This window comes from Plecotus auritus, assembly GCF_963455305.1.
Source record: "Plecotus auritus genome assembly, chromosome: 5".
In the NCBI taxonomy this organism is placed as follows: domain Eukaryota; kingdom Metazoa; phylum Chordata; class Mammalia; order Chiroptera; family Vespertilionidae; genus Plecotus; species Plecotus auritus.
In genome coordinates, this window is record NC_137776.1 from 14225395 (window position 1) to 14246831 (window position 21437).

At 40.3% G+C, this 21437-nt stretch overlaps 1 protein-coding gene across 1 annotated transcript in view; it reads right to left on the reverse strand.

Moving 5' to 3' along the window:
• Window positions 1-563: 563 nt before the first annotated feature.
• INO80D (INO80 complex subunit D) overlaps window positions 564-21437 on the reverse strand; it is a gene marked incomplete at its 3' end in the record, with an annotated part of 48987 nt that continues 28113 nt past the window's right edge. Inside the window, exons 5-11 of the mRNA XM_080667579.1 lie at window positions 17481-17589; window positions 11475-11699; window positions 9355-9464; window positions 7290-7423; window positions 4074-4291; window positions 3204-3361; window positions 564-1729 (exon numbers count right to left, since the gene is read on the reverse strand). Of these exons, the coding sequence (XP_080523705.1) occupies window positions 564-1729; window positions 3204-3361; window positions 4074-4291; window positions 7290-7423; window positions 9355-9464; window positions 11475-11699; window positions 17481-17589 (2120 nt within the window). The remainder of the gene's footprint in view (window positions 1730-3203; window positions 3362-4073; window positions 4292-7289; window positions 7424-9354; window positions 9465-11474; window positions 11700-17480; window positions 17590-21437) is intronic.

Here is a 21437-nt window from a genome sequence, read left to right on the forward strand (position 1 = left end):
GCAGTCCAAAGACTGCTCTTTCTCTTTTCGATTAAACATGATCACGATTAGGAATGGAATCCTGGCCTCACTGGTTTTTAGCAGTTGCTGCCAAGTCAGAGCCTTGATCGGCCTCCACACACCATTTGCCATGTCTTACACACAGGAACTCGATGAATGGGACCATTCTATCCAGAACCACCTATGTAAAGACCTGGTAATAAAATGGAAAGCATTGATCTGAATACTAGGAAATAGTAAAGGGCACTGGTAATCTGAGGTATCTTCCACTTCTAGGACTTGCTGCTGAGTCAGTTCTATCCAGTCACTGTGCTGAGCCACTAAGGGGACCATGGGGGGAGTGAACCTGCCAGGAGGGAATGAGCACCAGTGCGAAGGAGCACGCGTGAACACTGCAGCACGGTCCACCGCAGGGGAACTTGTCTAACCGGAAAAGGGAGTTCCCCCAGCCCCCATCTGTTATTTTTAAAATCTTCTTTAGGAAAAGGGGAAGGGGTGATCAAAGAGGAAACAAAGATAGAAAACACCAGGCTCCCCACCTGCCTGCAGACACACAGACACGCTCAGTTAGGGGAGGTAAAAGGAGAAGATGCATTATTGGTACTTGTAGCTGTGGCACCTGTTACTGTGAAGCCTGTAGGAGGCGCTATAGAGCTGTGGCTGGGCTGCAGGTCCTTAGGAATGCCACTGTGAGAACTCAGCTGGTGGCCGAAGGCTGCGCTGAACTGAGGGAGCTGCTGCTTGGGAGAGGTGGAGGCCATTAGCTCAGCGGAGGGCCCCATGCCACTGAAGCTGGTCTGCGGCAACCCCGGAAGCACACTGGAGCTGCTGGGGGTCGCGGTGGCGAAGGCAGGCTGTGTGGTCTCTGAGTTCGAAGTGGTGGGTGGCGTGGACAGGGAAGTGGAAAGAAGATGTCCATCTGCGTCGAGAAGGTTGCTAAATGGAGAGTGATCCCCAAGGTTGACGGGGAGATTGCCCCAGTGAGTTCTGGGGTTCACGACTCCTCCAAGTGGCACCTCAAGTTGGGTTGGGAGCAAGTGCTGTGCCATGATGGGCATCTCTGCTGAAAAGGTAGCTGCCATATTATCACCAGAGAAAGATGCTGCGTGGGGAGAGGTGATATGGTCACTGTACGGAGACGGCACGTGCTCACTGTCGTAATGGCTTCCGTGGGGCGAGGAGTGCGAATGGTCACTGCTGTATTGCTGTCGTGAGGTGATTAGGTCATCTGCCTTGCTCAGCAGCTGGGCAGGGTGTGGCCTCTGGGAGGCATGGCTGCCGTCATGAAGTCCATGAAACTGTCCTGGGAAGGCTCTCTCCCCAAGTGCACTCTGGCTGATCAGAGTGGCAGAAGTAAGGCCAACGCTGGCTGGGGCAGAGAACTGCCCCTGGATCTGCCCTGCCAGGGGTGTAGGTGGGTTAGACAAGGTAGCAGAGCGGAGCAGGTTCTCATCCAGCTCTAGACTAGAAAAATTATCATGAACTATGCGCCCATTCAACAGCTCCCCCAGGTCCGTGTTCACTTCTCGGCTCAAGGACTGAATTCCTGGCGCTCCAGTACCTGCAGCGAACACTCCTATTCCTCTATCCGACAACTCCTGGCCTGGCACACCGTCTGACTGGGTGAGCACCCCAATGGTACTCAGGCACTCGAGAGAAGTTACAGCCTGCAAGGCCCGTTCAAGCTCCTCGGCCTCTTCGGTCGTTGGGAGGAGGTCTCCATTCTTTCCTAAGTAAACAAAAGTCATGGCGCATCAGCAGAGCTTTCACAGGTCCCACACTACAACACCATCCATTTGAATTATCCCTGACAGTGGCTATCCAGGAGAGGCCCTGCTGAGAAGAGAGTTTTGCAAGGACTGGACTAGAAGGAAAATGAAACATTAACCTGCAGGACAGGTCTGCATGCCAAGCTGTCCTGGGGCTGGGAGCACATCTTCAGTTTATTTATAAATAAACCCTCTTATCTAAGTGTTAGGAAGGAGCTCTACTGTAGACTCTTCCTGCTGGAGGGGCAGCTGTGAAAGACCAGGACCCAGGAATTCCCTGCGTGCTTTGGCACAGCACTGGGCACTCGGCTCATCCAACAAGCTAACCTTTATAAGGCTTCTGCACTGCTTTCTAATACTTCCCTCTCATTCTTCCTTCTTTTTCCATTTTTAACTAATGTTTGCAATATGGAAGCTGATGGGCCTACCCTGATTTTATTATCAATATTTTTTAAAAACCTATGGTGAGAAGCTTGATTAATTCACCACAAAAATATCCAGCTTTTAATAGTTAAAGAAACAGTCTAAGAGTGTAAAAGATTTCCCATGAAAGCACCACATAATTGGTGGGATTAAGCAAACTGCTTTGGAAAAGTACATTTCAACTAAAGTACAGGGTAGAGTATTAAAATCAGCACAAGTTCTAAATGCCTTCAATAAACTCAAGTTTGAAACGTCTTTGCTCAAAAGTAAACTCAAGCCTGGCCAGTGTGGCTCAGTGGTTGAGTGTCGACCTATGAACCAGGAGATCACAGTTCTATTCCCGGTCAGGGCACATGCCCGGGTTGTGGGGTCGATCCCCAGTGGGGGCGAGGGGGTGAGGGGGCAGGGCGGGCAAGTGGCATCCAATCAATGATTCTCATCATTGATGTTTCTATCTCTCTCTCCCTCTCTCTTCCACTCTCTGAAGTCAATAAAAACATATTTAAAATAAATAAACGCAAGTAAAATTACTCATTTTAAACGAGTGAAGTTTTAACATGGCTATTGAACTACCCACGTACTAAGTCTATATGGGGTTGAACAAATTGACAATCTTTACTTTCTGAAAAGGGGAAACTAGCTTATGCAGCTTCGTATTCTCTATCTACAGTGGAAGACATTCTATGTGAGAAGGAATATTTCAAACACATCTCAAAAAACTATTTCCCTTTTTAAGAACTCATTTTAAAACTCACTTTTCTTTCTTTTTTTTTTTTTAAATATATTTTTATTGATTTTAGAGAAGAAGGAAGAAGGGGAGACAGATAGAAACATCAATGATTGGCTGCCTCCTACACATCCCTTACTGGGGATCGAGCCTGCAACCCAGGCACGTGCCCTTGACAGGAATCGAACCTGGGACCCTTCAGTCTGCAGGCTGATGCTCTATCCACTGAGCCAAACCAGCGAGGGCTAAAACTCACTTTTCTTGACTAACAATATTGACCATACCTTCAAAAAAATCAAAATCCTGTAAGTCATCAGGCAGCCGTGGCAGGACGTCTGAGAAGTCCTCCTGGTTCAATTCCAAGTCGTGTGGAATGTCAGTGATCTCATTGGCAATGTCGTCCGGCAACTCATCAGCACTCAGCTCTGGCGTGGACGGGCTCCTGCAGAAGAGGACACGGTTGCCCCACCACTCCCCTTTACGTTCACACCAGGCCCCCAAGACAGGGTCCTCAAACAAGAAATCGGGAAATCCTAGCTCAAAATGTCTCCTTCCTACTTTAAGAGAAGGAAGTTTGAAAGCAAACAGACCTCACCATATATACTAGTTGTCACATATTTCTACAACCTTTACTCATGTATTGAGACAACCATTTCAAAATAATATTTTTTACTTTAAATTAGTAGAATGAATTACAGTTTGGTATATCAAGTGTGTCAATACTTTTTTATAGGATTTCAAATCTGGTCAACTTAATATTTAAAAATGAAATAAACAGATAAAACTCAAATGCTCAGCTGAAATAGAAGCCTCATTCATCTAGTCAAATGCTTTCCCCTGCCAAAACTAATAATGCATCAAATTTTTGATGGAATACTTCTGCTGGGACATATATGGAAATTCTATAGAATAGAAAAGTCTGAGAGTAGACAATTAAATCCTCAATTTCAACATCTGCTCTCTTTGTTTTAAACAAAAGCTGTATTTCAGATACAACCCCATCAGATATTTGGTCAAAATTGTGCTGAAAACTAAAAAGTTCAGGCTGACGCACCAAATGGTGTGTCTGTAGTCTAGCTCCAGCACTAGAGAAGTAAATGAACCGAGGTGTCCTGAGAACAATCGGAGCCCGTGAACTCAGGCACGTCACTGACCGGATCTGAGAGGCCTCCACTGGCAGTGAGACGCTGGTGGGCATGCTGAGGTTCCCTTGGGGTACTGCAGGGGGAATGGGCTTTTGGGGTCGACGAGGTCCACGCCTTCGCTTCTTCTTGTGTTTTTTGGTAAGTGCAGGAGGCTTGGTTTTTTTCCTGGGTTTCCTCTGCTGCTGGTGCTGAACTTTCCGGGAGCTATCTCCTCTCAAGAAATTATCCTTTGAAATGAATAAAGGGGTATTTTTAAACACATTATTTGGGGAAAATCTAACAGCTACCTAAAAAAAAGAACTTCTATCTTTTAATATTTTACATAATGCCTAAAATACACTCTATACCTAAGATTATGTATAAAAAACAGATGAATTGAAAACCTCGTTTTTAATATAATGCAAATCAATTCAACATGTACATTTCATTCTTCCACATTTAAAGACATTGTGATGGGTGCTGTAGCATAAAATATTTTAAAATTTAATTTGCAGTTTCAAAGGACTTTCTCTGCCATGGTAAAAACATGCATACATAAATACAGTAGAGAAAATTGGGCAATAGTGACATAAACACCTTCTCTGGGAAAATGAAAGAAAAATCAATTACTTTCAGTTTTGTGGGATTAAAAGACAAGTAAAAATTTTAAGTCCTTGGGGTTGAGGGGAAGACCTTCCTAGACGAAAGAAAATAGCAGAAACCAGTCAAAAAGAACAGTAAATGATTGTGTTTGACTGGTACTTCGGGCATAATGGAGGGTGAAGTACAGAAGCTATAAAGAAGTTTGGTACCAGATCATGTATGACTTTGAATACCTTACTAAAGATTTTAAACTTATTTTATAGGCAAAGGGGAATGATTTTTGATGAGAGAAGTAATATGATTTGACAAATGTTTTAAAAGAATTAATACCCTGGTAGCAATGTGAAGGGACAGCAAGAGTTCCAATTAGAGGGCTATCTCACCAGTCAACACAGGATAGATAGCTAAGGGCAGAGTGAGAGGGATGGAACAGCAAGGGCCCCAGAGATACAAGTCTCATGATTTGACAGTTCCTTAGATGTGGTGAGGATGGAGGGATTATAAAACTCTAAAATGCCTCTAGGGTTTCTAGTCTGGATGAGTTGGATAATGATACCATCAGCTGGGACAGAGAACACAGCAGAATAAACAGATTCAGAAGAAAAAGTAAGGAATTGAGTTTGGCGCGTGCACAGTTTGAGGTATGAGATGTCCAGGAGGTGTGAGAAGGAGAAAGCTGTCTCTGGGGCACAGAAATAAAGAAAGAGCAGAAACCGGTTTGGCTCAGTGGATAGAGCGTCAGCCTGCGGACTGAAAGGTCCCAGGTTCGATTCCGGTCAAGGGCATGTACCTTGGTTGCGGGCACATCCCCAGTAGGAGGTGTGCAGGAGGCAGCTGATCGATGTTTCTCTCTCATCGATGTTTCTAACTCTCTATCCCTCTCCCTTCCTCTCTGTAAAAAATCAATAATATATATATATATATATATATATATATATATATATATATATATATAAATAAATCACACATGTTCTTAGAGCATTTCATAACAAATACTTTAAAATAAATAAATAAATAAAAATAAAGGAGATGGCTACGTAGACCTGGAAATCATGACACACAGTAAAAGTCCTTCAGGTAACCAACATGGGCCAGGGAGACCAGGTTAAGAGAGGGGAAATGGGAACACAGCTTTATAAAACTGCAGCGATTGGGTGAGTAGGCCAAGGAAGAAGAACTGAAACTGACGACATAACTAGCTGTTTTCAGCTGGCACCCTTAAATGTGAATACCTTATTTCATCCACTTCAAGATGCACAATTTAGTATCTCTGCAATTGGGGAGCATGTTACAATAATGCCATCTTATAATTGATGTCAGCCAGGTGATGGTCATTACAGTCGGCATTGCCTGCAACCTGTGCAAAGTTGGTCACAGCTCTTTGTACCGCCATTGTTTGAATTAACGTAAATGCATTGCTGGTTTTACATGTACAGGAAAAACTATTGTGTATACAGAAAAATACAAAAGAGCAGCAGGGTATAAAATTGTTATTAGTGAAGCAAAAACATTCAGTATTGAAGAACTGACCACAATTCCTTTTTTTTTTTTTTGCAAAGCAAAATCCCAATGAGAAAGGAAAATAACCACAAAGAAGAGGAAGCTGGATTATAGTTGATGTATGTAGAAAATACTACCTTTCACAGGTCAAATAATTCAGCTGAAAGCATGAATGATATAGAATCTATGTCTAACAAACCTGTAAGTGATAAGAAATGCACTGTGCAGCACTTTTTCTTCCTTGGTGGTACATACAAAAAGTGGTTTTTACAACCATTGTCGCCTTTGATTTGATGAGTTCAGCAATAACACAACTAAATAAACAAAGAGTACACAATAGTATCTAAAGAATAATAACTGCCTTGGCCAGTGTGGCTCAGTTGGTTGATCATCGCCCCGAGCACCAAAAGATCACTGGCTCTATTCTCAATCAGGGCACCCCTGAAAACTGTAGCATGCTTACAGTGGGCAAGAACTGTTTCCTCAGCATTGCAGTACATATGCTTTACATAATACTGTGCAAATAGCAGAAGAACTCATAAAGTGTCTGAAGGATGAAAACAATAAAAATGCATTTATTTGAAATGACTGCATAATCAGATAGTTCACTAATTCAGACTCGTCTTTCCTCTAAACTATTCTGAATTAATTAAGACTTATAACACTAACACTAACATTAACAAAAATAATGACTGTTCAATACAAACACAGCAAGGTTTGGCTTTTGGCCAAAATTTTATCAAATATCCAAAACATTCAGAGAACTGTATCTAAAACAACAAAAACCTAGAGAAATAGGGCAAAAAGGAGCTTGGGAAATCTGCTAGGTATAAGAAAATATAACTTAAGGAGAAGAGAGGTATAGAATAGGGATAAATAGTAAACAAAATACCCATATTTAAGAAACTGCTAACAGTGTTGTTGTTTATAAAGGAGGGTATGAAATTGATTCAATGAGGATGACCAGCAATGTTTTTTTAGTAAAATAGACTAGCAAATATCAGGTACTAAAAGTATTGTTTCATAAAACTCATTTCAATGATTCATATACATAATTTGTACTAAGTCACAAAATACTTCCTTTTATGGAAAGCTATCAAAAGTTTGCAAGCCTCTGCTGCAGAAAATAAAATCTGGATTTACCATTTTTTTGGCATGTTCTTCACACAGAGGTGTCTGGTGTGTGATGTCAAAAACAGGCACAGAGCACTGCTGTCCATCTGCAAACTTGGCCGTGCAACTTGAGAAGAGCTGCTGAGAGCGGTTCAAGAGGATGTCTGGGGTTTTTTAAGTTAGGAATCAAACATACTGCAACTCCACTTTTCAATTTTTATGCAAAATTTTCTTCTTTCCTTACTTGTGCTTCGTAAGTATAAATTTTATTATTTATAAAAGCTAAAGAACCAACCCAACTACTGAGATGGGAAAACAATGATAGTTTTATCATTCCTTATCAGGAGATACATCTGAAGGTGTCTATTTTGCTACTGGGCACCTAAATAGTAGTCTCCTTTATGGTCATTCTAATTTCTGTTATTGGGGAAGCAGGGTCATTTCCTTCTTAGCACACCAACTCCTAAAAGTTCCACTATAATGGTTAAAAATAAAAATACTTTCTTATAAGGAAAACTTCCTCACATATGATACGCACCACCAAGAATAAAAACACCTGAAACTAATACAAAATATTTAATATACACTGTTATTGAAAAAAATAAAGAATAGCCGAAACCGGTTTGGCTCAGTGGATAGAGCGTCAGCCTGCGGACTGAAGGGTCCCAGGTTCGATTCTGGTCAAGGGCATGTACCTTGGTTGCGGGCACATCCCCAGTGGGAGGTGTGCAGGAGGCAGCTGGTCGATGTTTCTCTCTCATCGATGTTTCTAGCTCTCTATCCCTCTCCTTTCCTCTCTGTAAAAAATCAATAAAATATATTTAAAAAAAAAAAGAAAGAAAAAAGAAAAAAAATAAAGAATATACCATAATTAGTGGTTATAGATATAATTCTAAAAAACCTCATCTACCCAAATTTGGATTTTTCATTTCACATTTCCAACACTAAACTCAAACTTACAACTTAAGAAAAATTCCTTTTAAATCATCACTGCACTACTAAAATTGGAACATCAGCTCTACAGCACCAACATTTCTAAGCATCCATACTTTTAGCCTCTAACTACATTTCCCGAAAATTTATTTTATATCTATTAAGGAAGTATCTTATTTCTCTTATGCTTTTATAGTTAAGACTCTTCATAAGCCTTTACTGCACAGAAACTGCTGCTAAAAAAGTTGTGAAAATACAACCCCAAAAATAGAAAGAAGGGCAAAAGTCAGACAGTACATTAACTGTTACCATATAAATTTTTTAAATGCTACTCAATTTTAAATGTTTAATAAAAGTGAGAGCAGTAAGATTTCATAACCAGCCTGAAGCCCTTACTATAAGTTTTCCTCAAGTATTTTCTGTCTGAAGATATTTTCTTTCTTAGTGATGTTTATATTTTATTCATTTCAAATCAGCGCTGTAGTCAATACAAGTAGCAAATTAAAACCACAGCAAAAGGCACACTGTAAAACTGTGTAAGTTTCTTAAAAGATTAAAAACAGTGTTTTTTAAAATATGATTTGTTTTTCCATTTATCAGTGTTACAGCTACTTGTTACAAATTATCTGGAACCACTGGAAGGACTAAAATTCTGTTAACAAAATTTAATCAAGTGACAGCCACTGTAAGAACCCGCTAGTTGCTGTCAATTTTGCTTATTGCAATGTGATTCTAGAATAAACAAATGCAATGATATAAGCAGAAAAAATTACCCAGAGATCATCATGGAAATTAGAAGTTATATAAAAATTACTTTAAATATTAAATAGTGATGATTACAAGAGTTGTTCACTTGACTTAAGAATGAAACACTCAGCACTAGCCAGTCTGGCTCAGTGGATAGAGCATCGGCCTGTGGACTGAAGGTTCCCAGGTTCGATTCTAGTCAAGGGCACATGCCTGGGTTGCCGGCTCAGTCCCCAGTAGGGGGTGTGTAGGAGGAGCTGATCAATGATTCCCTCTCGTCATTGATGCTTCTATCTCTCTCTCCCTCTCCCTTCCTCTCTGAAATCAATAATATATTAAAAAAAAAAATGAATGAAACACTCAGCCATGAATGAGTCAAGACTTCAATGCACACTCAATTTAGTTAGAAGGATACGTTGGAAACAATGTCTAGTGAATGGAAGGGCTTTGTTAGTGCACTGTTCACCCTTCACCATGCCACTGCATGCTGCTGGTTCCACCTCCCTCAACTTGGTCCGGCTGATGCTAAGAAAGAAAAAAAAATTAATTTTTAAAAAATGCTTTAAGAATGCAGGACAATTTGTCAACACTATGTTACTATAAAGTAATACCAACATTTTACCTCTCTACATTCACTAAATAAATGTAAATATGGGTTACAATGACCAGTTCCACAGTTTCCCTAATCTACTAACAAAAGAAAAAAAATCAGTTTTAACTTTGCCTATCTGTTTTCTTCTTATTAAAGCAATATTTTGATTCCTTTTACTTCACAAAGACAGTAGAGAAAAGTGATGAAGAACATGAGACTAGATGAGTCAGACATGGCTCTGAAAATCAGCTCTCCCTCTTACGAGCTGTGTGACCCTGGCAAGTTACTTAGCCTTACTAAGTCTCAACTGCCTCACCTGTAAAGTAGAGATAAGAAAAGATAACACATCTAAAACACCATCAAATACAGTATGATACATAATAAACAGTCAATCCCACTATTTGGAGACAACCACTGCTAATATTTAGATATAAATTCCTAAAATGTTACATACTATATATAGTCAAGGTTATCTGAAAATATAATAACTAAAAAGTGTGAAATAATAAACTCAATACAGAACTAAGCCTTCTAAATGTGAAAATTATTTCGCTAGTTAAATAAGATGTTTTCATCAATAAAGTATTATGTAAACATTAGAAATCATATTTTCAAAACAATCTAAGAACATTGGGGAATGGCTATATTTTTAAGGGGGAAAATGGACACATAACTCTTAAAACAATACAGATCTAATTTTGCTTAATTACATACATAAAAATGAAAAAAATGTAAAGACTGACATTCATATTATGAAATCATTAAAAGTTATGTTTTAAAGTAAAAAGAAGGTCACAATTCAGTGTTAAGTGGAAAAAAGCAAAGAATAAAAAAATACACATAGCATGATCTCAATTTTGCTTTTTAATACAAATACATGGCTCACTGGAGATACACACACACACACACACACACACACACAGAAAGAGAGAGAAAGACTAGAAGGAAATAGAATAAAAATGTTCATAGTGCTCGTTTTGAATGATATTATCATTTATGGAGATTCCCCTCCTTTAAAAAATATTTATTTTATTTTTAAATATATTTTTACTGAATTCAGAGAGGAAGGGAGAGGGAGAGAGAGAGAAACATCAGTGATGAGAGAATCATTGATTGGTTGCCTCCTGTATGGCCCCTACTGGGGATTGAGCCCACAACCCAGGTATGTGCCCTGACCTGGAATCTAACCAGTGACCCCTTGGTTCATGGGTCGACACTCAACCGAGTCACACTGGCCAGGCACTGCCCTTTTTATATATTTTTTTCACATTTTTCACAGTAAGACAAGTATCTGCACTATAAACAGTGGCTTTTTCCCCCCAAAGACATCCAGTGTAATAAAATATTTAAACATATAATGTAGATATTAACAGAAACACATTTCAAATAAAAAATTTAAATAAATGAAAAATGTAAAATGCCACTTTTATAGGAAAAACTATGAATAATACTTTTAAATAACATACAAAATTTCTAGGCATTGTAATTTTTTTAAAGATAGGTAACATTCTCTTAACCTTTACTGGATAAATGCTAATCAAACTCTAGAAAAATACAGTAATTTTTTTTTTTTTAAATTCTCACAGGAGAGCATGCTTAGAGAGAGGAAGGGGGAGAGAGAGGAAGAGAGAGACAGAAAGAGACAGACACACAGGCATCAAAGTGAGAGAGAAACATCCATCAGCTACCTTTTGGTCTGTGCCCTGACAGGGGATTGAACCCACAACCCCCAGCTGGGCAGTAATGCTTTAATTTTAATGTCAGCTCATGCAGTATTATTTGCCATCCATGTAGAACCTTCTTTGAGCAACAAAACCAAAATACAGTTCACAAATATTTCAGACTTAAATGCCCACAGCCCATAGTGTCTCAGCTATCCTCTCCAAAAGAACAGAAAAGAGAGGCCGGGTTCCTTAGAAGCGGACGGCTGGCACGGCTCTGACCTGGTTCGGTGGCACGCAGCTCTCTGCAGTTCTTGGATTAGCTGACCAGTGCACTCTGGTTCTCGACTGGCCGCCTGCAGCAAGGCTTTCCTAAACGTGTGCCGGCATTTCTTTTGACGGGATTCTGCCCGCTCCAGGCGGCAGAGGTGCTTATATTTCTGCTGAAAGTAAGTGCAAAGTTGGGTCACCCTGGAGCTCCTACTCTCCGTGTCATCGTCCTCTGACCTGGAAGGTGCAAGGAGAGAAGTGAAAACCTGATTACCTGTTGGGCTCCTTTTAGAAAAGGGGAACGCGGGGGAGGAAAGGTAGCTGGATGCACGGGGTTAAAATTTGTGCCATGTGAGCACATACTTAACAAAATTAGTGGGAGAGAATTCCAGCAGAGCTGAAAATAAGCACAATATTTCAACAATAAGGCAGGCAACAGAGGTAACCCACTGCTTTAAGCTTAACCTTCTCACCATATCATAAGTAGACAGTGCTCCGTGTCTTCTAAATTCTTGGGAAGAATATGTATATATATTATTTACCTGTACTTACTAAAAAGTCTAGGTAAGTGACATGGCAGCTATGAGGAAACAGCGTAATTTCGTAAAAGATAGGTCATACCAGAAACAGAGCCATGAATTCTAATAGCACATTATCAAAGAGCTACCCCTTTAGACACACTGGTTTTTCTTGCTAAACACACAAAAATATTTATTGTAGGGATCACAATCATTCTACAGAATTTTTTTTTTTAACTACAGGAGATACCCTACAGAACATTTCATACACCAGGTTTTCTTCTGTCTTCATGCTAATGTCACTGATTGGGAGCACGGCATTGAAAAGGATGCTAAGGGCACATCCAGACTCCATGAGAAAAAGTGGTCAGTCAGCAACGTCCACTACCAGCCAGGTTAGAAAGGGCACCTTCCTATGATCTCACTTTTTACTGTTAGAAATAAGGCACACTAGACTTGAAAACTGACCATGTTAGTTATTTACCTCCTTTCTCTTCAATTGTAACATAAATAAATAGAACCCATGTGACCCGACAAACAATGTTTTCTTACTAAACTTCTGTAAATCATTGCTTGGTTTCTCTTCTCAAGTGGCATCCCTCCCTTTTCCTTCAGAATAGCCCATTAACAGGCTGTCGGCTAAATTCCGTTTAGTGTATGTCCTAAGAAACATGTTCTCTTCAGTGTACGTTCTCTACAGGTATACCAATTGAAGGCTTTTACTTCAACCTTTTCATTTATTCAACATTCAACAGTTACTGTATATCTACTATGCTAAGGACCATAGAGGAGAAACAAAACATTAAAGAGTTTGCAATGTAATTTAGACAAGATAAATGCATCCCAAAAGTTAAACAATTCAAGAGGATAGACTCAGTACCGGAAACTGTGGGGCAGTCAGACCAATGATTCAAACATCTGACCTCAAATTCGAAGTCTAGCAGCTCTTTAAAATGTCAGATTCCCAAGACCTTCCTGAGATCTAAACCAGAGTTTCCACGGGGTGGGGCCCAGGAATCTTTATTATGAATTGTTGCCCCAAGTCCCACAGCAAGTGTCAATTTGGGAGTTGTATTAGAGCCCTAAGGGCTTTATCTTTAATGCAAAGTCACAACAGTAAGTAACGTAAGAGAGGCACAGATAAAGTGCTATTAATGTTCACTAGAAAGTCTGCTGGATGAAAGAAAGGCTTTGCAGAGGAGATGACAACAGAACTGAAGCTTGAAGAAAAGGCAGAATTTGGAGACAAGACACAAAAGGTACCTCACAAGGATAAAACAATATAAGCCAAGATACAGAGATGGACAGGATGGAGAGCAGCAAGTAGCTTGGTTTGGCTAAAGTGTGGGGCATGTAGGGGAGTGATGGAAGGTAAGGTAAACTTTCTACACCTGAACGCCAGATTAAAGAGTCGAACCTTTTTTTTATTCCTTTACCAGCCAACCTCTTCTTGTTTCCCCTCTCCTCCAGTCCCTAGCAATGGTTTGTTTGTTTTTTTAGTTTCCACATACCATGATACCATGAAGTATTTGCCTTCTCTGTCTTGTTTATTTCACTTGCCATGGTGCCCTCCAGTTTCATCCATGTTGTTGCAAAGGGCAGAATTTCTTTCTTTCTTTTTTTAAGGTTACACAATATTTTATTGTATGTATGTGTACTTACATATTTATGTGTATATATAATGTATATATACACATATATGTGTCCTATCATCTTTATACCTTCATCTGATGGTGGACACCTGGGTTGCTCCCATACCTTTGGCTATTACTAGTAATACTGCAGTGAACATACAGGTGCATGGATCTTTTCAGATTGGTGTTTTTGTTTTCTTTGAATAATACCCGGAGGTAGAATTGCTGGATTGTATGGCAGTCTGCAGTCCCACTAACAGTGTTCGAGGACTCCCTTTTCCCACATCCTTGGCAGCACTTGTTATTTGTTGATTTATTAAATACTGAGATAACCATAAAAAAAAAGAGTTGAACCTTTTATTCCAAGGCAATGAAGAACCATGTAGATTTTTAAGAAAAAAAGGTAACAATAAGAGTTGTGCATGAGAAAGATTACACTATCAGCAGATGTGAATGGAGGAACAGACAGAAGAAGAGAACACTGAGGAAATTATTATAAAACTCCAGGTAAGAGATAACAGGGAGTCACACCATCGTGGCAACAGCAGAATGAAGAGGGATGAGGGTAACCTGCATGTCTAGAAGACAGACTTTGTCAACTGGGCAAGGGAAATGGAAGGGACAATAATCACTCAGCAGTTTCCACCAGCAAAGACCAGGGACAGGAGCAAGAGCAGATTTGGGGCAAAAAAATAAACTCCATTTCAGACCTAGCGAATTTCACGTAGAGATGAGGTGTTAGAGGGAGCGGTGGCAAAACCGTTGGAAATGATAAACGGGAGCACACTTAGGGACGAGATACAGATTTCAGAGTCAACAACTAACAACTGAAAGGCATGAGAGTGACTAAAGTAAAAAGCCAGAGAGATAACAGAAAGAAAAAGACTTATAAAGGCCATTATCATCAAGAATTAACTCAATTTGGTGACTGGATATGAAGGATAAGAAAGTCACTAAGGACTCAGTGACTTTGAATCTATATAACTAAGAGGATGGATGTACCATTAATAGAAAAAGAAAGGAGAGGAGAAACAGCAAGTCCCAGAGAAAGTAAAGCCAGGTGGATAAGCACGTGCCAAAACTGTTATTTGAAAAGACTGTTACTGCAGGGAGGATTGGCCTAGATCAGTGGTTCTCCAGGTGATGATGGAAAGATGCCTCTTTACAGAAGTGTTCAGAGCTTACTCATAATGTCCACACTGCCCTTGCTGTGGACCAGTAACAAGTCTGCAGACCAGAGCAGGTCCACAGACCATGCCTGGCATGGTCCTAAACTAGAAAATCTCCAACATGCTTCCCACTTCTAAGATGCTATGACATACTTGGGTTTGCTACTGAACAGCAGCTAACTGGGAAGAGAAGGGCCAGTTCCCATCATTTGCCAGCAGTGGAAAGGCCTGGCACCTACTGCATTCTCAACGTGTGCTACTTTCCTTCCTTCAAGGAAATGAGAGATATAGCTGCCTGGCCTGCCTATACCTGAGGTTAAGAGTATGAAAAGAAATGACATATGTAAGATCACAATGTAAGTACATGCATTACAATTATTTAAATGCTAATAATTCCAAATACAGAGCAGTAAATTCCAAACCTGATTTCCTAAGACTTCAGGCTTGTCTGTAATCTCAAGGCATGGCATGAAATTCCACAAATAAAATTCTTTTTACTTTACTTTTTAAAAACAACAAAAGAGCAAAAAGGTAACATCTGATAAGAATAGGTGAGTCAGAAAAAGGCACACATATTGAGGAAAATAATTAGTTTAATTTTAGAAATACTGAATTTAGGGTATGGCAGAATATTTAATAAGAAATATCTGATCAGCAGTTCTAACTCAAAAGAAAGGTCAGACCTGAGAAAAAAACCTGGGAGTTGTTCACATACAGGTAACAGTTGAAACAAAAAAGGAGTAAAAGACTTAAGGCAATACTAGAGGCGCGGTGCATGAAATTCATGCACGGGTAGGGTCCCTAGGCCTGGCCAGCGATCAGAGCTGATCAGGGCTGATCAGGTTCTCCATCTCCCCACCTCCTCCTTCCCTTGCTGTCCACATGCCGCCAGCGTGTGGTTCCCCCTGGCTCCTCCTTTCCCCTTGCCACCCGCACCCTGCCACTGCCACTGGTCGCCCGCCATGTTCTGCGCCACCCCCTGGTCATCTGCACATGTCATAGCAAGCAGCTGAACTCCCATTCTCCCAGTCAAACTCCCAAGGGGACACTTTGCATATTAGCCTTTTATATAGATAGATGGCAACTGAGATAGTCCAAGGGACCCAATGCAACTACATATAGGATAAGATAGGCTTATGGATGCATTTTTGGTCTCAAAGGAAGTAGAGGAAATCTCTTTCTGAACTGCTTGGTCAAAAAACAAACACGAAGACAGCAATAGAAACTTTCTAAAATGAAACAGAGAGAGGAAAAAATACTGGGTAGAATGAACAGGACATCAGTAAGTTAGGGAGTAATTCCCAGCAGCCTAAAATATGTGTAACTAGAGTTTCTCAAATAGAAGGGGGAAGAAAAATAATTGAAGAAAACTTGGCCAAAATTTTTCCAAATCTGATAGGATTTCTAAACCTACAGATCCAAAAGCTCAATTGTACGTCTATCTGAAAGAAAGAGTATGCTAATGGTAAGGAAACAGTTTTGAATGACATCTAAAATGGAACTTCAAGAGAGGGAGAAAAAAATGTAGCATTCTCCAATAGTGTGTAGGAGATAGGGAAGGCAAGGACAAATAAATGGGAAATAAATCCCAGGACTGCAAAGGGATGCGTCAAGACTCTAAATTAAGGACACTGGCCATTAGTAAACCTAACTAACTCTCTTTGCTCTAATTCCATGCCCAAGTAAGCTTCAGATTGTATTTTGCTTCTCATGTAGTTCTACTTAGAGAACATCTGTACTACTTAAAGATTACATGTCTCACTGTAAACTGCTTATTTTGGATTAGACATCAGTGTCTAGTGAATCAGTTCCCTAAGCTTCATCACCTCTGGATGTACTAACAAATCATATTTTTAAGTCTATATGTATGTCCACTCAATGATACTGCAAAATTCTACCAGTTGGCCTGAGGCAAATAAAACAACACTGGCTTCCTCACCATCACTGAAGGAGCTGTGCATTAATCTACAGCTTTCCAGTAAGGTAGATACCAAGAACCTTTCATGAGATTATTTTGAAAAACATGTTGGTACATTAGAAATATTCAGTGCATTAAAATATTAAAGAATAGATAAATCTTGCAGAAGACAGAGGTGAAGTCAAAAACACTATTTCCAGCCGTGCCAGTGTTGCTCAGTGGTTGAGCATCGACTCAGAACCAAGAAGTTACTGGTTAGATTCCCAGTAAAGGCACATGCCCGGGTTGCAGGCTTGATCCCCAGTAGGGGGTTTCTCTCTCAATGTTTCTCTCTCTCCCTCTCAAAAAAAAAAAAAAAAAAAAAAAATCAATAAAAAAAAATTTTTTAAAGCACTGTTTCCAGCTACTATGGGGATAGGGCCAACAAATATAAGGAGAAGTCAAAGAATGGGACTTAAGTTACTTAACCTAGTTGGGCCCTGATTTCCTCTTCTGTAAAATGAGGAAATGGGCTCAGATAATCACTAAGGTCCCTTTCTATTGTAATTCTATTACAATTATTTCCCTCAGTGATACCTGGGAAAGGTACAGAAACAAATTAAGAAAACTTAAGAGTAACTTTCTTCAAACAATATAGTACATTTCTTTCCAAGTAGAATCTATTTTATCTCTCTTACAATAAAACTAGATCCAATAAATTTTTTAAAAATTGCACACACAGGGAAGAATCGATCGGCTACAGTGGTAACTGAAGAATAAAAACAAAAAGGAAGACTTACATGTGTCTTTCATATCTGAGGGTTTCTCGGATGGACCATGCAACCTGGTATGGCGAGGCCTGCTCCGAGTCCTCCAGTTCCTCTCCGCTCTCTTCAGACCAGTCCAACCCTGGACAGGAAAGGTTATTTCAAGTGAGAAAAAATTTCCTTTTTTTAAAATTTAGATAAAAAGAAACCTGAGATACGTGACCTAACACCAATAGCAAGTGCTACCACAGTATGAATAAGTGCCTCCTGATGAGTGTCATCGCTATCTAACAAAGACATTAATAATGAATGTATGACATACACTCAGACCTCAAATAATGACGTTAGAGCAAAAAGGCTATAGTCCAACATGAACATTTTTCGTTGTGTTTTTTTTCTCCAATTTGTTTACATTCAGTATTATTTTGTATTAGTTTCAGGTGTATAGCATAGTGGTTAGATAATCATATACTTTACAAAGTGTTTCCCTCGATATTTCCTGTACCCACCTGGCACCACACATAGTTATTAATTACATTATTGGCTGTATTCCCTATGCTGTAGTTTATATCCCTGTGACTATTCTGTAACTACCAATTTGTATTTCTTAATCCCTTCAACCAGTCCCCCAACCACCTTCCCCTCTGCCTACCATCAGTCTCTTGTCTGTGTTTATGAGTTTGTTTCAATTTTGTTCTTTAGAGTCCACCTATAAGTGAAATCATATGGTATTTGTCTTTCTCTGGCTGACTTATTTCACTTACCATAATAACCTCTAGGTCTACCCATACTGTCAGATTTCATTATTTTTTATGGATGAACTTCTTTTATCAGACATTTCACAAATGAAGTAGAAACAACACAAGCAAAGGAAGTTCAAGTCAAAAAAAAAAAAGGCAGACTTTCATAAGTATCAAAACATTATACACCTAAAATGTCAGAAAAACAAAACATATTCAAAACAGTGAGAAAAGAAGTTCAGGCAAGAAAGTCAAAAGGTGCCAGTGAAGTCACTCTAACTTCAACAAAGAAGGACCCTAGAAAGAACTGTCAAAGGTAAAGACAACAAATCCCCTTTCCAACACGTGTGTGTGTGCGTGTGCGTGCATGTGTGTGTGTGCGTGCGTGCATGTGTGTGTGTGTGTGCGTGTGTGTGGAGGAAAGGACTCATCCAGCAGGCGGAGCCACTCCCTGGCTCTTGCCTTCCATAGGAAGAGGAAAGAGCAGGGTGGCTTGGGTTTCTTTTAATTTTTTAAACAACAGATAATCCATTTAGTGTTCTATTTTGAAAAACAAATTTATAGGGAAAAGTATAGAAATATAGTATGAACAATGCTTACTTTTTTGTTAAATGCTATTGCTTTTAATGATTGGATAATTGTTAGCTTCCAACAGAAAGGTTTTGTTGCTTAAAAGTTGTATATATTGAAGAGGTCTTGATAAATACTGACAATGATGAGCCTAAAATATGACAGCATGTGAGACTACATTATTTTAACATACTAATGCTGCTATTAAACTTTAATTAGATTACTAGTATTCTACCTCTTCCTTCTTGAAACCGTCAAAAATCATCTACACTAATAAAAGAGAAATATGCAAATTGACTATCTCCATGACACCTACAAGCCAATCAGGAGTATGCAAATTAACCCAACAAAGATGGTGGGTTAATTTGCATACACAGGCACAGAGCGAAGACTGAAGAGGCTTGGCTCTCGGAGAAGCCAAGCCTCGCTGTGGCCGGAGCGGAAAAGCCAATCTCGCTGTGGCCAGAGTGAAGAAGCCTAGCCTTGAGGCTTGGCTTCTCCACTGCGGCCGGAGTGAAGGCCTGGGTCCCGGAGGAAAACCGGTGCTGGCAGCCAGGGGAAGGAAGGCCTATTGCACGAATCTTCGTGCAACGGGCCTCTAATCCTATCTAATCAAAAGGGAATATGCAAATTGACCATCACGCCATCACAAAGATGATAGCACCCACAGCGGAGACAGAGTTTCTATAACACAAGAAAGCTGCATCCACATGGGAGGCCAAATTCCCATAACGAGCCTTAACGAGCAATCAGCAGGGACCTGAGGCTGTGACCCCCGCCCGGTGGGGCTTAATAGGGGACCTCAGGTCGCACCCCCCACCCCAGCGCTGGGCCGTGAGACCTCAGGCTGTGCCCCCGGTCTGGCGGGGCTTGACGGGGGACCTCAAGGCATGCCCCCCGCCCGGCACTGGGCTAGGAGACCTGAGGGTGCGCCGGGGGACCTGGGACTGCGTCCCCCACCCGGCGGAGCTTGATGGGGGACCTGAGGCTGCACCCCCCGCCCAGCGGGGCTTGACAAGAGTGGGGCCAGCTGGGTCTGGATCTCGCCCAATGGGGGTGGGGCTGGGTCTCACGCGATTTGGAGATGCCATGGGTGGGCAGGGACTTGACTCTGGATCCCGCAGCGCGCCCCAGACTCTGACAGGAGGAAGATTTTCCTATACATTTTACTAATTTTCTTTCATCTCTGACACTTCTATTATAGAGAAAAGGCAAATAGCAATATTAAAATATTTCCTCTAATTAATCCCCTTTTAATGTGCACGAATTTCGTGCACTGGGCCACTAGTTAAAGTTATATTTAAAAGGACTTCACAGATTTCTTCCATAATTTAAATCTTATGGAAGATTAAAATTTGATTTGAGAGAGAGAGATGGAGGAGAGAGAAAGAAACATAGATGGGCTACCTCCTGCACGCCCCCCACTGGGGACTGAGGGTGCAACCCAGGAATGTGCCTTGACCAGGAATTGAATCAGCGATCCTTAGGTGCATCAGACCATGCTCAGTCAACTCAACCACACCAGCCAGGGCTTCTTACATAATTTAAATAAGTTTACATGTGATAAGTAGAGAAATTAAGATAAAATTAATGGAAATACAAACTTTAAATGCTTAAAATTAAAGAACATATTGCCACAGGCATAAGAAACCTCAAATCTAGTTTCAAGATTTCAGGTCATTTTCAAAAGTATGTTACTTTCTCTCAACTAAAATAATTAGTAATTTGTTTGTTTTTTTAAAGTAAAAAACAAGTGATCACAATAGCATCAGCTTCAGGATGTTGAATGGTGCGTTCTTTCATACACAAAATGGCATTTAGGCATCTTTGAAAAATTAGAATAGGAGTTATCTGTAGAAGTTATAATTTCTACTAAGACACCTATACTATCATAAGAACAAAGTGTAAGTGTTTCTCCTATTATAAAATAACTGTCCAATAAAGCAAACCTTTGATCTTGGCTTCATTATCACTAGTTTTAATGTAAGTTACTGAGATAACCAGCCCAGACAGGAGTGCCAAAGCCAATTACAAGACTGCATTTTTTAAAAGTATTTTTTGCTGGCATTAATGCAGACAATGTTTGGTCATAACAGTGCATTACAATTTCTGGTTTCTCCAAAATAACCTTTGTTTTGAAAACTTGGGCTCCTAATATGTTTGAGTTAAAAAATAAAAAGACAATGCTTTTCTTCAAGTTTCATTCCGTTCAACATGATAGAAATCATCCCTCAACACAACATTCAAAATCGAAACCTAAAAATTATCAGCATCCAGAAGTAAGAGTAAAAATTCTAGTAGATGATATAGGTGATAGAATAAGAGGCAAAAATTCAGGGAGGAAAAGTTAGATCTCTGTCTCAAAACTAACACCTCATGAGTTCCAAATTGATGACTAAAATCCTATATAATAAACCCGAATATGAAAATCGACTGATCAGCGGAACGATGCAGAACAACCGGTCGCTATGATGCGCACTGACCATCAGGGGGCAGATGCTCTCTGCCCCCTGAGAGGGAGGCGACAGTCAGTGGCAAACGGGGGGCGGGGCCAGCCAGCAGGCGGTGCCAGGCCGCCAGCCAAGGCAGGTGCCAGTGGGTGCCCCCCCCATCACCCCACCTGCCGGTTGCCCCACGGATGGCCCTGATTGCCAGCCAGGCCTAGGTACCCTACCCTACA